The sequence below is a fragment of the Pogoniulus pusillus genome, chromosome 11 (assembly GCF_015220805.1).
Source record: "Pogoniulus pusillus isolate bPogPus1 chromosome 11, bPogPus1.pri, whole genome shotgun sequence".
Classification (NCBI taxonomy): domain Eukaryota; kingdom Metazoa; phylum Chordata; class Aves; order Piciformes; family Lybiidae; genus Pogoniulus; species Pogoniulus pusillus.
Window position 1 is genome coordinate 15952758 of NC_087274.1, and position 16262 is coordinate 15969019.

The following is a 16262-nucleotide window of genomic DNA, read 5'->3' on the forward strand; positions in this document are numbered from 1 at the left end:
TAGTTGATAGGGCTGGGTGCTAGGTTGGACTGGATGATCTTGGAGGTCTCTTCCAACCTGGTTGATTCTATGATTCTTCAAGGTTTGGTTTTATTTCTACCTTGAGTTTGTACAGTGATGTTAACATTTTACTGAGAACACAGCAGAGCACAGACCAGCTCATGTTTGGCTGTGCTGGTTTGGCATGGAGAGATTCAGAGAATGGGTTGGGTTGGAAGGGACCTTAAAGACCACCTAGTTTCAACCTCCCTAGCATTGTCAGGGGCACCTTCCACTAGCCCAGGTTGCTCAAGACCTTGAACACTTCAGGGAGGGGACATCCACAGGCTCCCTGGACAAGCTGTTCCAGTGTCTCCCCACTCTCACTGTGGAGGTTACTGGTGTTTAGCTCTTTGGGTCTCAGGGAGAAAGTAAATGTTGCTTTATGTTTCCTTAAGGAAAAAGGGTGTTTAAAAGAAGCAAACCAGTTCACCAAAGCCTTTGAGTAAGTGTGGTAGTATTCATGCCTAGAGGAAGTCCCAAGACAAATGTAGGCACTCAAGAATTTTGCTAGTCCATCACTCACTCCTGCCTGTTCAAGTGTGGCATGAACAAAAGTCCATCTGATGTAAACGTGACCCTGCCTAGGAGAGAGATCCTGCTCCCAGCTGCCATGGGTGGGCTGCTGCTGCTTGGTGCAGGCAGGGAGCTTCAAGAGAGGAGGTGAAAGCTGAAGGTATGAAGTCCTCAGTCATCAATAATGCATGTTCCTTACCAAAACAGGCACTAAAGATTTAATGTATACTCTTTACCTTAATGGTGGCACAGTGTTTTTTTTACTGCAGAAGTCAGTAATAATCCAGTACCTCTCCAAAAGGAAAATAAAGCAGCCATTAAAACTGCCTGTCTGGACTATTAGTGTTTGCAGGAGAAGGGGCAGGCTCTTGCAGTGAAATAATGTCAGATTTTAATATTTAGAGAAAGCGTGGGGGAAGTGATTTGGAATGTGGACCTCTTAAAATGCAAAAGGCCAAACAAATCTCCCTGTGATCCTGCCTGAATTCGTCAAGAAATAAGCTCCATAGGAGTCTGTAAAAGCTGTGCAGATGTTTTAATGCTGCAGTCATGCAAGTGCAAATCTTTTAATAGCATCTACTACAGGATAGTAAAACACATTTCTGTGCATATCTGAGCTCAAAAAATAATGAGGGTGCATCACATGGTGCCCATGTGTCACAACTAGACAGTGTCCTTCAGCACCACATCTCCATGGCTTTTCATTCCCTGCAGGGATGGGGCCTCCACCACTCCCTTGGGCAGCCTGGTCCGGGGCTGGACAGCCCTTGTGGGGAAGAAATTGTTCCTAATGTCCAACCTAAACCTTCCCTGGAACAAATGGAGACCTTTTCTTCTTGTCTTACTGCTTGTTCCTTGGGAGAAGAGACCAAGCCCTTCCTAGCCTCAGCTTCCTTTCAGGGAGTTGTAGAGACAGAAGATTCAGCCTCCTTTTCTCCAGGATGAATAACCCCAGTCCCCTCAGCTGCTCCTCACAAGACTTCTGCTCTAGATCCATCACCAGTTTGTGCTTCTTTGGACATGCTCCACAACCTCAGTGCCCTTCTCGTAGGATATGGTGTTCAAGGTGTTGCCCCACCAGTGCCAAGGGCAAGGAGGTGGTCGCTGCACTAGTGCAGCTGGCCACACTACTGCTGTTGCCCTGCACCTGGTGGCTGAGATGCTACCCATCAGGAGTGCTTTGTCAGTCAGCACTGCAACTGTGGCTTCCTGTTCAAGTAGAAGAGGTCATCATCAGGGACATGGACATTTGAGTGAACTGGGTGTAAGAGTACAGTGCAAACCACAGTGCTCTTAGGCTCTGTGATTCTGTGAAAAGGAAGTTTGAAGATCTCCTAAAAGGATTGAGCAGAGCTGAGCCTGTTCCTGAAAGAGGGAGTGCTGAGTCTTTCTCCCACTGCAGTCATAGAATCATAGAATCAACCAGGTTGGAAGAGACCTCCAAGATCATCCAGTCCAACCTATCCCCCAGCCCTATCCAATCAACTAGACCATGGCACTAAGTGCCTCATCCAGGCTTTTCTTGAAGACCCCCAGGGACGGTGCCTCCACCACCTCCCTGGGCAGCCCATTCCAATGGCAAATCACTCTCTCTGTGAAGAACTTCTTCCTAATATCCAGCCTATACCTACCCTGGCACAACTTGAGACCATGTCCCCTTGTTCTATTGCTGGTTACCTGGGAGAAGAGGCCACCCCCCACCTGGCTACAATGTCCCTTCAGGTAGTTGTAGACAGTAATAAGATCACCCCTGAGCCTCCTCTTCTCCAGGCTAAACAGGCCCAGCTCCCTCAGCCTCTCCTCATAGGATTTGTGTTCCAGGCCCTTCACCAGCTTTGTTGCCCTTCTCTGGACATGTTCCAGCACCTCAACATCTTTCTTGAATTGAGGGGCCCAGAACTGGATACAGTCATTCCTGCTTGGTTGTGAGTCTCCAGTGGGGCACAGCCTGCCCAGGGAGACAGAATCCTAGCACAATTTGGGTTGGAGGGGACCTCTGGAGATCATCTAGCCCAGCTCCTCTGCTAAGGCAGGGTCTCCAGATTACATTACCCAGGATCACAGTGTCCAGGTAGGGATGGAATCTCTCCAGAGGTAGAGTCTCTACAGCCTCTCTGGGCAGCATGCTCCAGGGCTCTGGCACCCTCCCAGCAAAGAAGTTTCTCCTTGTGCTAGGAAATAAATCATCTGTTTTGGTTCATCATCTTTTAAACACTCTCTCTAAATATCCACTAGAGCATGGGGAGGGAGGTCTGGAGCCACTTTCTCCTACACATCGTCACAACACTTGAGGAGAGGCTTTCACTGGGGTTCAGATGTATGAAAGGCAAAATGTTAATCTTGCAAGCCTGTGTGCCTTGGAGTTGCTCATTAAGTATTCAATGTGATAAGATCATAACTGTTGATAAAGTTGACTTTTATTATTCTTTTTATTATTTTAACTGCTTTTTGTTAAATCTGCTCCTTTGCATTCTCTCTCTAGTGTTGATAAATCTGCTCAGCCTTTTCTCCTCTTCAGAATGAAGGAAAGCAGTATAGATTTGGGGAAATCAAGAAATGTCTGTAGTTCTGCAGCAGCCAGTTGGAAAGAATACAGCTCCCCTATGCTTTATCTTAGTTTTGTCATTTGGGAGAGAAAAAATCATCTATTTTCTCTCTTCCTTTCACTCTCTTGGGTTATCCTCTCCCTTGAAATACCTCCCAAGACAGCCAATGCTGACTTTTCCAGGGTGATTAAATCCTTGGGTCTTACTGTTTTGATTTTTCTGGTGAAAATTAGGGGATGGATAAGGAGGTTGAAGAGGTACCAGTGGCACAGTTTTCTCAGCAGACAAATGTGTATCACTCCTCACTGGGTGTCACAAGCACTGAACTGTGCCAGGTGCTTTGCTCTGCTCTATTATCTCTCCTCAAAGTACCTCTAAGAATTCTAGGAACTTACAGTTGACTTTTTTTGACTTGCTTGAGTTTCTCAGCTGCCATTACATGATGAACAAGGTCAATAAGATATTTCTCTTTCTTTTTCCCTCCACAGTTGTTTCCTGTCTTTGCTCCTGGTGGCAGCTGTGGTTTGGAAGATTAAACAAAGTTGCTGGGCATCGCGCCGCAGAGAGGTTGGGATGGCAGAGCCGAGTGCTACCTCTTCAATGGCTTTTTTATAGTTGTATTTATTCACAAATGCATAGCATTAACCTTCAGATGAGGATAAGCTCCACTAATCTATAAATGCCTCTGTTTGGGGATTTATAACAGTGTACTTTCCACTACAGTTTCACTGACAGATGATGCTATTTTAGTATCCTGATGCTGCAGTTTCGGTGAAGGACAAAAAAATGGGGGGTGAGGTCCTGAGTTCCAGAACTTGGGTTCTGGACAGGCATACATACAGCCTCCCCCAAATGAAAGGATTCTTTACATCTGGTTCAAAAGAGAACATTTCAGCACTGAGCCTCTGAATGGCATTAGCTCCCCCTTTAATCTGTTAAAAAAGGCTAATCCTCATTTTCAAATTAAAAGCTCCTGGAGAGGTGGGTTTTTAATTCCCTGGGGCACAGTAGCATAAGAGAAAGGTGGGAGAAGCCACCCACAGCTTGAAGAGCTGTGGCGTACTGGTTGAAAAGGCAACTTCCAGTCCTTCAACGAGGCATACACCATACCAGCTCCCAGACTTTTTCTTGCTTGCAGTATACAAAAACCTTTGTGCCTTCCACCCCCAAGAATTGTTGTAGATAGAAGAGACCTTTAAGATCATCAAGTCCAAATCTTAACCTGGCACTGCCAGGTCACTGCTAAACGGTGTCTGTCAGCATCACAGCTATACAGCTTTTCCATCCCTCCAGGTATGGGGCCTCTACCACTGCCCAGGGCAGCCTGGGCCAGGCCTTGATAACCTTTTCGGGGAAGAAAATTTTTCCTCCTGCCTGACCTAAACATTCCCTCTTATCCTATTGTTTGTTCCTTGGAAAAGAAACCAATCCCCCACCTGGCTCCAACCTCCTGTCAGGGAGTTGTGAAGAGCCAGAAGTTCTGCCCCAAGCCTCTTTTTCTCCAGACTGAGCAACCCCAAGTCCTTCTTCACAGGCCTTATGCTCCAGACCCTCCACTGTCTTCACTGCCCTTCTGCGGCTATGCTCAAACACCTCTGATACTGTACCAGTGTCTAGCAGAGCACCAAGTCCTGTGTGACCACATGTTCTGGGGTCCTCTTGCTGTACTAAGTGCTGACAGCATGGAAGGCAGAGTCCTGTGTAAGGTAGAAACAGAGCAGAGGTTAGGCTGAGCTGCACCTGGGATTCTTTTTAGGGGCTTTGTCTTGTGCAGTCTGTTTCTTGCCCACAAGAAGACAGCAGCCAAACTTGGTTCAGGTGAGCCCATTTGCATGTTCTGTGTGAGTGTCTGTACATTGACACCTGAAATCAGGTATTTTTCTCTAAGGATTGGCTTGTATTTGTCCCCTGCTTTTGAACCTCAGGGTGAAATCTGCCCTTTTCCATAGACTTCCCTTCCTGCTCTCTTGCTGGGATGAAGCTCTTGGCAGCCAGAGGCACCCCAGCCATGTCACTGTTCCATTCAAGGGTGGTTTATTCCTGCATTATAGCTGATCACCACCCTTCTGGGGATTAATTTTTACAGTGCTGCAATTCTGTGCAAGTGCCAATGTCTGCATATCCAAAAATCTACTTCCCAGTGCAGAAATGGGAATAGTATCAATGTGCTCTATCTGAGGATCACCTTTCTTGTAATACAGCAGGCTGATGCCTGATAACTCTTCTCCCCTTCATCCCCTTTCTGCTTCAGCTGTTTTTGCTCTTCCTTGTGAATTGAAATGCATAATCTAATCAGCAGTTTTCAAGCAGATAACCCTTAATCTTTGAAATCATTTCAGTCTTTGAGGTTTCCTGTACTCTCTGAAGGTAGATAATTTTTTACTGGGGTGGCTGATTTTTCCTTCTCTCTTTCCTGGCAAGAAAATAAGCTGGAGTCGGTGTAACATTCCCTGGTGGCTCCTGGGCTTCAAGTTATCTAGGAAAGTATAAGGAATATAGACTGAGAAGTAAATTCTGTGCTTTGGAGCTCAGTTAAAATACTTCAGCAATTGCCCAAATGAAAAATAGCTCCAGAAATTCAATTACTTTCAGTTTGCTGCATGTTTCAAGTTAAAAAACAGCCAAGCTGGTGTAGCAGCAGCCCACTGGCATGCCAGGGTCCAAATTCCCTATACATGTGTGTGTTCTGCCTGACAAATTCCTGGCTTTGGCTGTTATTTGTGACTGTCTTGTAGCTCACAGTTCTCTGCTGTTCCCTTCCTCTTTTGTCAGAAATCCTTGTAAAACTTGAGCCATGGTTAGATATGGCTGGCTCCAGAAGCAGGAACTCTGACTTGTTGGTAGTAAGATGAATTTATAGCTTGCAGAGTTATATTTTTTCATAGAGATTCCCCAGAAATCCTAGCAAGGCTCTCTTTGGCCGTTACTGGATGAGATAATGCAGTACTGCAAGTTTTAAATGTACACAGGTTTACTCATCTCTTGCTCAGAGGATTTTGAAGCATGTGACTTTCAGATTTGTTTTCTTCCTTCCTTTGGGGGTGGCTGCTCTCCTTGGTTTTCTCCAGTACCCTCAGGGGAGTTTTGTGTCACAAAGTTTGCAGATTGTGTTTTATTGCTTACCCTCATAAACTGCTCCTGCAGTTGTTGGAATCACAGAGTCACAGAATGGTTAGGGCTGGAAGGGACCTCTGGAGATCATCCAGTCCAGCCCTCTGCTAAAGCAGGGCACCCACAGCAACTTGCCCAGGGTCACAATATGCAGGTGGGGCTGGAATCTCTCCAGAGAAGTAGACTCCACCACCACTCTGGGCAGCCTGTTCCAGGGCTCTGCCACCCTCACACCAAAGAAGTTTATCCTCCTGCTCAGATGGAACCTCCTGGGTTCCAGTTTGTGCTCATTGCCTGTTGTCCTGTCACTGGACACCACTGAAAAGAGTCTGGGCCCAGCCTCTTCCTCTGCCCTTTAGCTCTTGCTGAGCATTGATCAGATCCTCTCAGTCTTCTCCAGGCTTAGCCACAGTGCTCTCAGCCTTTGCTCCTCACAGAGCTGCTCCAGGCCCCTCAGCAGCTTTACAAACCACCTTGAAACCACCTCCTCCACCTTCTTCCACCACATGACAATTTAGAGGCAGGGTGCAAGGAAAGATAATCAAGCAACACTGACAGGACATCTGATTCAGACAGCATATTGTAAGCTTTACATTACTGTGCGCTGAGCCCTAGGAGGAAGGTCTTTTTCTGCTTTGGGCTGCTTTTAGAAGTAGGCAAGTTACAGTTGCCTGTCTCCTATGGGTTGTGCTGCAGTAATTCTGTGCCTGTTCTCTAATCATAACCCAAAAGTAAGTAAAATATAATGCAATCTGCTGGTAATTCCCAGCTATCCATCACTTCTGCTTCCAATATAAGCACAGCAAGTGCCTGACTCCTTATCACAGTGCAGGGTGAAAAGTTGATAGCTGAAGCTTAATCTGAGATACGTATAGGACAGAAAAAGGGAGCGTGCTGAAAGGTCTGGCAGTCAGAATTAGTCAGACTTATTGCTTGGAAACTGCAGGGAGAAGTTGTACAGCTGTGCTTGGGCGATCAGCTTAGCCAAACAGAGCAGCAGCGTTTGCACTGCACCTTCCTGGGAAGTGTGCACAGGGCCAGAACCTGCAGCAGCACCTGAGGTTCTCCTGACTCCTTTTGTCCTTGCTGCAGCCAGCCCTTTTGAACTATGTGCTTGCCACATGTCCGTGCTGATGTTCCTGAGCCTTAAGGCTAAGAAGGACTTTGGGGTATGCAAACTTGGTGTAGCAAATATGTAGTTGTAGGAGAATGAGTCTGGAGCACTGAGCAAAAGTTCAGGGCTTGCAGAGTATAAAACTTGGTCTGAAGTAATCATGGGAACAATTTGTGTCATATCAGGCATGGAGGAGATGGGATTGTAAATTGTCTGTTTATTCTCTCTCCAGTGAGCACAAAGTTTAAGTATCTTCAAGATGTCTTAAAGAGGGAAAATGGAAATAAAAAGGCAGTTTTTATAGGAGGCTTAAGACAAGGTGAATGATATTAGGAAACAGGGACAGGAAACCTTTCTGTCTTGTCTTGAGAACATGACACTTAAATGTGTCAAGGTGATAACGGAGAGTAATGCACAGAGCATGAGGCTGGCTCTGGAAATTTCATGTGCTCATTTGCTGTTGTGAATTTCCTCTCCTGTTGTTTATTCTGGCATCCATATCCCTGTTTTCTTCACCCTCAGCCTGCTGCTTCTCCACCCCTTGGAGCAAGAAAAGCTGCTCTTAGCCTTTGCAGCAAATAGAGCACAGGTAGTGATCTGGCCAGCCTGGGGTGACTGGCTGCAGGAGGGTCAGCTGGGTCACTCTCCATGCCCTAGTGGAATGTGTTGCAAGCACCAAGACCAAGCACTTACAGGATAACTGAATTTGGGCATCTAGAGCTGAATTCCACCCTCAGCATATAGGCCCTTGTCTGGATTTCTCTTCCTCTCTTGCCAACACTATCCAGTGCTGAACACTGTTACTTGGTGCACTGCCCAGTTTATTCAGGATGAGTTTTGTGTATTGATTTACTGCAGAGATTATCCTTCTCCTTCCTGACCTCATTGCTGAAACCTTTTTTTACCTCCCAAATGTGTTCTAAATGTATCAGTACTTTTTTTTTTCACTGGCATCCTCCCCTGGAGCATCCATGATCACTGAATACCATTTAGGCAGGTGGCTTTCTGTGTTCCTTTTTGCAGCAAAGGCTTTCCAAGAGATGCGAGCTGAGAATTATTTATTGCTCTGCCTTCGTGTGCTTCCCTTTCTTGCTCTCACCTGTTAGGATTTCATTAATCTCTTGTACCTCCTCTCTCAGACTGTGATTAAGGGCATCCTTTGTTGAAGAAAAAGATTCAAGACTGGAATATTTCCAGACTGTAATTTTTAAATCAGTGTCTTTATTGCTGTCTAAAATCTTTGGCAGTGCAGAAATCAGAATCGCAGAATGGTCTGGGTTGAGATAGACCTTTAAGGGTCCTCTAGTCCAACCTCCCCAGCAGAGAGGAGGGACATCTTCAACTAGATCAGCTTAGTCAGAGCAGCCCTCCATTAAGGTTGTGAAAATAACCCTAGACTGGGGCAATCCCAGGTGCTTTGTAAGACTTGTAAGAAATGATGTGTGTTGGTGCCAAAATTTGCTACTGCGTGCTCCAGGCTCCCAGTAGTCCTTTGTTATGTGGGTCTGGCTTGATAGCACCAGCAGCACCCCGTGTCCCTCAGTGGAGAAGCAAACATTAACTTCTAAGTGCTGTGATTTGTGGAGACAACACAAATGGAGGAATGAGAAATCATGGCAAGCAGGTAGCTTCTAGAGGTCTGAATTCCATGGTTGGCATACTTGGTTGTCTCACTGCAGTGTGAAATGCAAGCCTGTCTATATTTTTTAAACAGTTAATGTGAGTTTACTTCCCAAAGTAACTACTCCCTGGACAGTAGACTGAAAGGGCACTGGCTGGGGTGAGTTATTAACTGTACATCAGTTCTCAGTTCCTGCTTTGGTGAGCAGAGTAGTGAGAGCAGCACAGTGCTCTGTGTAACCAGTCCAGAGTCACAGAATCCCTGCGTGCTGGGGTTAGAAGCGACCTCTGGACATCGTCTAGTCCAGCTTGCCCAGGATCACAGTGGCCAGGTGGGTTCGGAATCTCTCCAGACAAGGACACTCCACAGCCTGTCTGCTTCTGCGCTCGGCTACCCTCAAAAGAAAGATTTTTTCCTTATATTTAAATGGAATTTCTGCATTTCAGTTTGTGTCTATCTTATCTTGTCCTGTCAGTGGGCACCACTGACAAGAGCCCAGCCCTATCCTCTTGCCCCTGACTCCTTAGTTCTCTGAGCATTGATCAGATTCCCTCTGGGGCTCCTCTTCTCCAGGCTTCACAGCCCCAGGGCTCTCAGCCTTTACTCCTCACAGAGATGCCCCAGGCTCTTCCTTTAGCTACACAGCCTCTGTTGGATCATTGGCCTTGGCCACAAGGGCACACTGCTAACTCATGGGCAGCTTGCTGTCCACAGGGACTTGATGGTCCTTTTCCACCGAGCTCCTTTCCAGCAGGTCTACCTCTGAGCTATCCTGCACTGCCTGTGCTTCCCCAGGCAGTGTTCTGGAGCCAGTGTCCGAAGCCTTGCTCAAGTGCTGTGGCTGCTCTGGTCTCAGCAGTGTCTTGGGTGTTGCAGATGGTACAGAGCAACGCTGCAAGATTGATTTGTTCTCTGGAAGATAAGCGACAGACTAAAGCATCACAAATTACTCATTTTATCCGAGGAAGAACACATTGAGATGTGATGATGTCAATTGGTGTCTGTGAGAAGGAATCATAGAAGATTCATGATGGGATTGAAGGTCTAAATGATCAGCCAACAGCATAGCACCCATTGCCTGCAGCTGGGGGCAGAGCAAGTCAAAAGCTGTTTTGTTTTTCTGCTTGTAATGGTGAGAGCAGCAATGCCAACAACAGTTATTTTAATTGGTTTTAGACTCGGGGCTCAGGATTCCAGTGCTTGTGGAAGGCTCTTTTCTAGGTCGCTCACATGATGCAGCCCAGTGGCTGGAGCCACGCAGGAGGTCAGCTCAGATAATTGTAACTTTCCACTAGCCCCACATGTAAAATCAATGAATGAGAGCCAAACTCGTGCTGCCTGTAGGCTTTTTCCAAAATACAAACCCTGCACCCTCTGCAGTGACCTGCGAGGCTGTGGTCACCAGCTGAGGGACTTGGAGCAGAAAGAAGAGATGCCCTGAAAAGCAAAACCATCCCCAAATATTGATGTTGACGAGAGATTGCAGCCTAGGGGGACACTGATGGGCCAGTTTGCTTTGAACAGACTACTGTCACTTTGTGCCTGTTGAGCTCACCTCTGGTTGGGTGTGCAGATGGCTTGCTGGGGCTGACCATTTGTAGCTTCAGTATGTCCATGTAGGATACTATCATCTTGTAGCCCCAAAGGTGCCCTCCCTGGTGTGCAAAGCCAGTTGCCACATGAGTTGAGGTGTTATTTTTCTTTGGGTCCTGAAGAAATGGGTGCTGGGCAATACATCACAAATCCAGCCCCTGTGAGCTCAAATAGCAGCAGCTTATATATAGAACCAAAACCAAATAAACTGTGTGACTGGTTACATGATTTTGCATCTCAGAGTGGTAGGGCTTGGGAGTGACCTGCAGGGATCATCCAGTCCAACCCCATTGCCAGAGCAGGATCACGTAGAGCAGGTCACACAGGGACACATCCAGGTGGGTTTTGAAAGTCTCCAGTGAAGGAGACCCCACAGCCTCTCTGGGCAGCCTGTTCTAGTACTCCAGCACCCTCACAGATCATTTAGTCTGGAGAAGACAAAGCTGAGGGGAGACCTCCTTGCTCTCTACAGCTACTTGAAAAGAGGTTGTAGTCAGGTGAGTGTTCATTTGTGCTCCCTTGTATCAAGTGGGAGAATGAGAGGAAATGGCCTCAAGTTGCACTAGATGAGGTTTGGGTAGTAGGAAATACTTCCTTCCAGAAAGAGTGGTCAGGTGTTGGATCAGGCCACCCAGGGAGGCAGTGGAGTCATCATCACTGTAGGTGTGCAAAATCCTGTAGACAGGGCACTCTGGGTCGTGGTTTAATGGCTGTGGTGGTATAGAGGTCTTTTCCAAGCAGGATGATTCTGTCATTATGTTCAGATGGAACCTCTTGGGTTCCAGTTTGTGCTGTTGCCTCTTGTCCTGTCACTGGCCACCACTGAAAAGACTCTGGGCCCATCCTCTTGACTCATTTGCTTTAGATATTGGTAAGCATTGAGAAGTTCTCTATCTCAAAGCTGTTGTTATTTCTGGGCTCTGAGGTGTGTCTCTTCAGGATAGGCATTGGTGTGGAGGTATCTAATTTAGCTGTTTGGGAAAATGGAGGAGAGAAGCAGTCTTGTGTAATTATGCTAGAAGAGCTCCAGTCAATCAGAGGTTTGCTCTGCTATTGTGTAATTATCTGCTCCCGGTGTTAGGTTTTTGTCTGCGTGGGCTGGGTACTTCTGGTCCTTTAAAACAAAATGATATCTTATTCTTCTTACTAAAGGTCAGCTTTGCTGTGCCCTCCTGCTGGGCATGATTATGATGAATGCCCTACCTATCTTAATCAGCCCTGAATTAAACATCTTCTGTCAGTTCAGCATGAGGCAACTTCCCAGCAGCTTTGCTTTCTGTTACGTTATAGTTTTGAAGTGTGGAAATGCCTGTTGAGAAGCATTTGAACATTAATTCTCTCCTCCTCTCTCTTTCGACGTCGCCTGCAAAGTCAGTTACAAAACTAATTAGCTAACATTAATATGTGCACTGCTCTAGGGGCTTAGAAACTTAATTTTCAGTGATGATGGAAGCGTCAGAGAAAATTGTTTGTTTGTTGCCTTACATGGTAGTGAATGTAATTGTAGCTAAACGCTCTAAATCACTTCTTTCTGAGACAATGGGGCTCAGCTTCCTGCCGGAGATGTTCATTGCCTTGCCCATGCCCCTTTTCGTCTGGTAGGTAACTCTGTGGTCTTCTCCCCTTTTCCCCAAGGTCATCAAGTAACTGGCATAAGGCAAAGGTTCCCACCCCAAGACACAGGTATTGCTTCCAAGTCATGCACAGGGATGCCTGAGGACTCATCAGTGCTGGCTCTATCCAGCTGTGGTCGCTGTCAGGAAGGGCACCTTCTGCAGAGTTCCTTGGAAGCCCAGGAGGGCAGTGCCCCTTTGCCAGGCTGGCTGTCAGCAGCCTGTGAGCTGCAGCTTTGGCAGATGTCATTACAGGAGAGCTCTGGGACGAGTTCTCCAGACAGTTCTAAGTCAGTCATGCCTGAAGTAGATAGTTGATGCTTTATGTGCATACACAAATACATATCTGTGCACAAGCACCACAAGCTGCCTGCTGAATTCAGATGAAGCACTTAGAGCAGCCCAGGATCTGCAGGAACAAGCCTAACAGTTCAGCCACTCTACCCAGTGTAGTCTGGATGCATAGGAGTGCTCTCCAGGTTCTGATCTCAACAAAATCACTGTGACTTCAGTTAGCAGGCAGCCAAGTCAGAACTAATAAGCTTTGCTGGGAGGATTTTGTTGCCTTTGCTGGGGTACACAGCAAGACCTTTAGGTGTTTGATTAGGTTGTGTGTTCTGTGCTCCTTGGAGGATCATGGAAGAGGACTAACTTTTCAGAACTGATGCTCTCTAAAAGACTGTTGAGAAAGAAGGAGATGTCTTTGTTCTGCCCCAAAATATTTCTCTTTTCCCTTAAATGTCTTGGACCTTTTTTACTCTGGTTAATTGTTTCCTTATCTTTTTTTTCTCCCTCTCCTCTTTCCATGGGACTGGTGCTGTTGTTTTCTTCAGCCTCACTGCTGGTTTTGAGGTCTATGGGCTTTGGCCCGTTGGACCAGTTTATCTTTACAATACAGACAGTGCAGTGGGTCAAAAAAAAGAGCTGTTTTCATAATCTCCTGGTTGGCTGTGGACACCATGAAGGACATAGCTGGTGGCTTTGATTGTTCATAAGAGAATGAAGCTTGATGTTTTTCCATGGTGATAGAGAAATACAGCAGCAGAGACCCCTTTCAGCAGGAGGCTGATCATAGCCTTAGCTGTGGAGTGCCATCCCACGTTCCTTGCAGCCTGGAAGGCTATAATGTGGATCCTCAAAGGCTGACCTTTAGCTGTACTTGTCTCATCAAAGCAGGGCAAGGTGGTGCTTGCTCTGCTGAAGTACCTTCAGCAAAAGTTCTTCCAAAACCAAACTACTATCTCCTGAGGATGCCCAGAGCAGCTCTTCTGAAAACAACAACCCCTGGGTCCAGAAAGCTCTGAATTTCAGAAATACTTTGAAGGATTAGATCTACAAACTCCCTGGAAAGCAAACCTGTTGATGAGACTGTTGCTCACTTCTGGCTCCCCCTGGTGAAGTTCACCCCCTTCAGCCACAAACTGGTGTACACTGCCAGGTACTCCTGCTGTGATACCCACCTCAATATGTCCTCTCTGCTTTGTCTTGTCAGACCCTGCTGGCTTCTCTTTGCCTTCAAAAGGAAGCTCATCCATGCCCCTCTTTCACTTTGCACACACATGGCTTTTTTCCTCCTTGAGTTTCTACTTTTTTCCTTTTCCCCTCTGTTGAGAATTGAGATGAAATGCTCTTGCTGAAGCTGGGCTTTATGGTGAGTTCTTGAGAGCTGGTGGAGCTGGCTTTGTATGAGGCCACTGTTTATAATGGCTGTGATATTTCTGTTGAGCTCTGGCTGTCATCTCTTTGGACTTGTGTAAAGCCTTAGACTCAGTCCCTCACAGCATTGCTCTCTGTGATTTGGAAAGCTGTGGATTTGATGGGTGGACTCTTTGTCGGATAAGGTGTTGGTTCTGTGGTCTCATCCAGAGGGTAGTGGTCAGCAGCTTAAGGTCTAGATGGAGATCAGTGGCAGTGAGTCTGAGAGCAGCCTGTTCCAATTGTAGATGTCCCTGCTGACTGCAGGGTGGTTGGGCTGAATGACTTTTAGAGGTGCCTTCTGACACAGGCTGCTCTGTGATTCTTTGATGAGCAAATAAAATCCCGACCACGTGGCTCTCTTTCAGAAAGCAGCACAGTGTCATGATGGAAAATACCAGACCCCCGAAAGGTCCCCTGGCCTTCAGGTTATAAAGGAGACTCTGCAGGGGGCAGTTGCTGAGATGGATGGGGCAGCATGGTTACAAAGAGACTGGTGACTGCTTTATTATCAGGGATAAACCGCGGGGCCCTTCCTTGTCACGAGCACAGCATAGGTTATATTAGTCAATTAACCTGCTCACCCCAACTGCTGTTTTTCTTCTGCGCCAGAGCAGCTGCTACTGCACGAAAAGTTTCTCCTCGGTTCTTCTGGTGGTTTTTCTCCTATCAGTAACACACTTTTCATTTTGGATTATCCATTACTCAAGACATATGAATCTCAACAATCACTGGGATGAAACTGCTGCGTTTCTGCACCATCCACTCCTGGATCTGCAGCTCTGGGCCTGGCTGCTCTGAGATGAATCCAGCAGGCTGTTTAGAAAAGACCTCGGGGGATCATCCAGTCCAGCCCCACCCTGCTAAAGCAGAGTCACCCACAGCAGGTTGGCCAGCATCACAGTGTCCAGGCAGGTTTGGAATATCTCCAGAGAAGGAGACTCCACAACCTCTCTGGGCAGCCTGCTCCAGGACTCCAGCACCCTCACAGCAAAGTTTTTCCTCCTGTTCATAGGGAACCTCCTGGGTTCCAGTTTGTGTCCATTGCCCCTTGTCCTGTCACTGAGCACCACTGAGAGGAGTCTGTCCCCATCCTCTTTGCCGAGCACTGAGGAAATCTCCTCTCAGTTTGCTCTAAACAGCCCCAGGGGTCTCAGCCTTTCCTCTTCACAGAGCTGTTGCAGGCCCCTCAGCATCTTTGTAACTTCTGTTGGACTCTTTCCGGTAGTTCCCTGTCGCTCTTGAACTGGGAAGGCCTGAACTGGACCCAGTAGTCTAGGTGTGATCTCCCTAAGGCAGAGTAGAGGGGGAGGAAAACCCTCCTTGACCTGCTGGCCACACTCCTCTTACTGCACTCCAGGATGCCACTGGCCTTGGCCACAAGAGCACGTTGCTGACTCATGGTGAAGTTGTCCACAAGCACTCCCTAACCCTTCTCTCACTTTCCATCAGCTCACCTGTACTGGTGCAGGGTTTGTTCCTCTCCAGGTCCAGGAACCTGCACTTGCCCTTGTGGAAGTTCATGAGGTTCCTGAGCTCCCTGGTCTTCTCCACTCTCCACTGTTGAGTTTGTTTATCATCAGGTTCTCATCACCCAAACCTGCAGATGTGGCTTCAATGTTCCCCATTCTGCACTCGCTTTAGGTTGTGATCTTTTCAGATGAAGTTTTGTTGCTGATAGTGGAAAAAAAAAAAAGGCAGAAAACCCAAAAAAGCAAAGTTGTGCAGGTCCTGCCAGGCTGCAGTTATTTAAATATTAAAGGCCATTGGTGTGTTCCAGCCCACACTTCTGGATGTGTTTTGTTGTGAGCCTGTCAAATGTTTTGCCTTTTCAGACCTAAGTGATTTAAAATACTCCCAGGCTGTCCTATTAATTGTGTGATCTGGAAACCACAGGGTGGCTTGGGAGAGTGGTGAGGTTCATTATGTTAAACCTCAGCAAGCCAACCCTTCCAAGGGAGCGTTAGCCAGGTTCTGGGCATCTTGATGTTAAGTGCTGCTGATTTCTAATGACAGACTCAACGTCTTGGCTGGGGAAATGCCACAGTTTCTCCTTCACAACACGGCTAAACCTTGTAATTAAAGTTTTAACACACCAAACAAGTGCTGAAGGTTATGGACATGCACAGATTAAGCAGGCACAGTGCCTGCCTTTCAGGGGAAGAGTGACATACCAGCACAGAACAATCTGTCCTCAAATTAAGCCTTAAAGTTTTGGGGGGAACTTTGTGTCACAGTGATATTAGGAAGAGACTTGGCTCTGTGGTTTTACATGGTTTGGCCACTGTGATGCTGCCTTTGGGACAAGCGTGAAGCGATGGCTTCTGGTGGGCAGGTGAGGAAGGGAAGATGACCCTGCCACTGTCAGCATGGCATATCATAGAATCAACCAGGCTGGAAGACACCTCCAAGAT

General features: G+C 47.0%; 1 protein-coding gene across 1 annotated transcript in view; it reads left to right on the plus strand.

Annotated features, from left to right (window-relative positions):
* The window catches only part of ATRN (attractin), a 150346-nt gene that overhangs the window by 107641 nt on the left and 26443 nt on the right, over positions 1-16262 (plus strand). The window contains exon 26 of the mRNA XM_064151189.1: positions 3590-3668. Within this exon, the coding sequence (XP_064007259.1) occupies positions 3590-3668 (79 nt within the window). The remainder of the gene's footprint in view (positions 1-3589; positions 3669-16262) is intronic.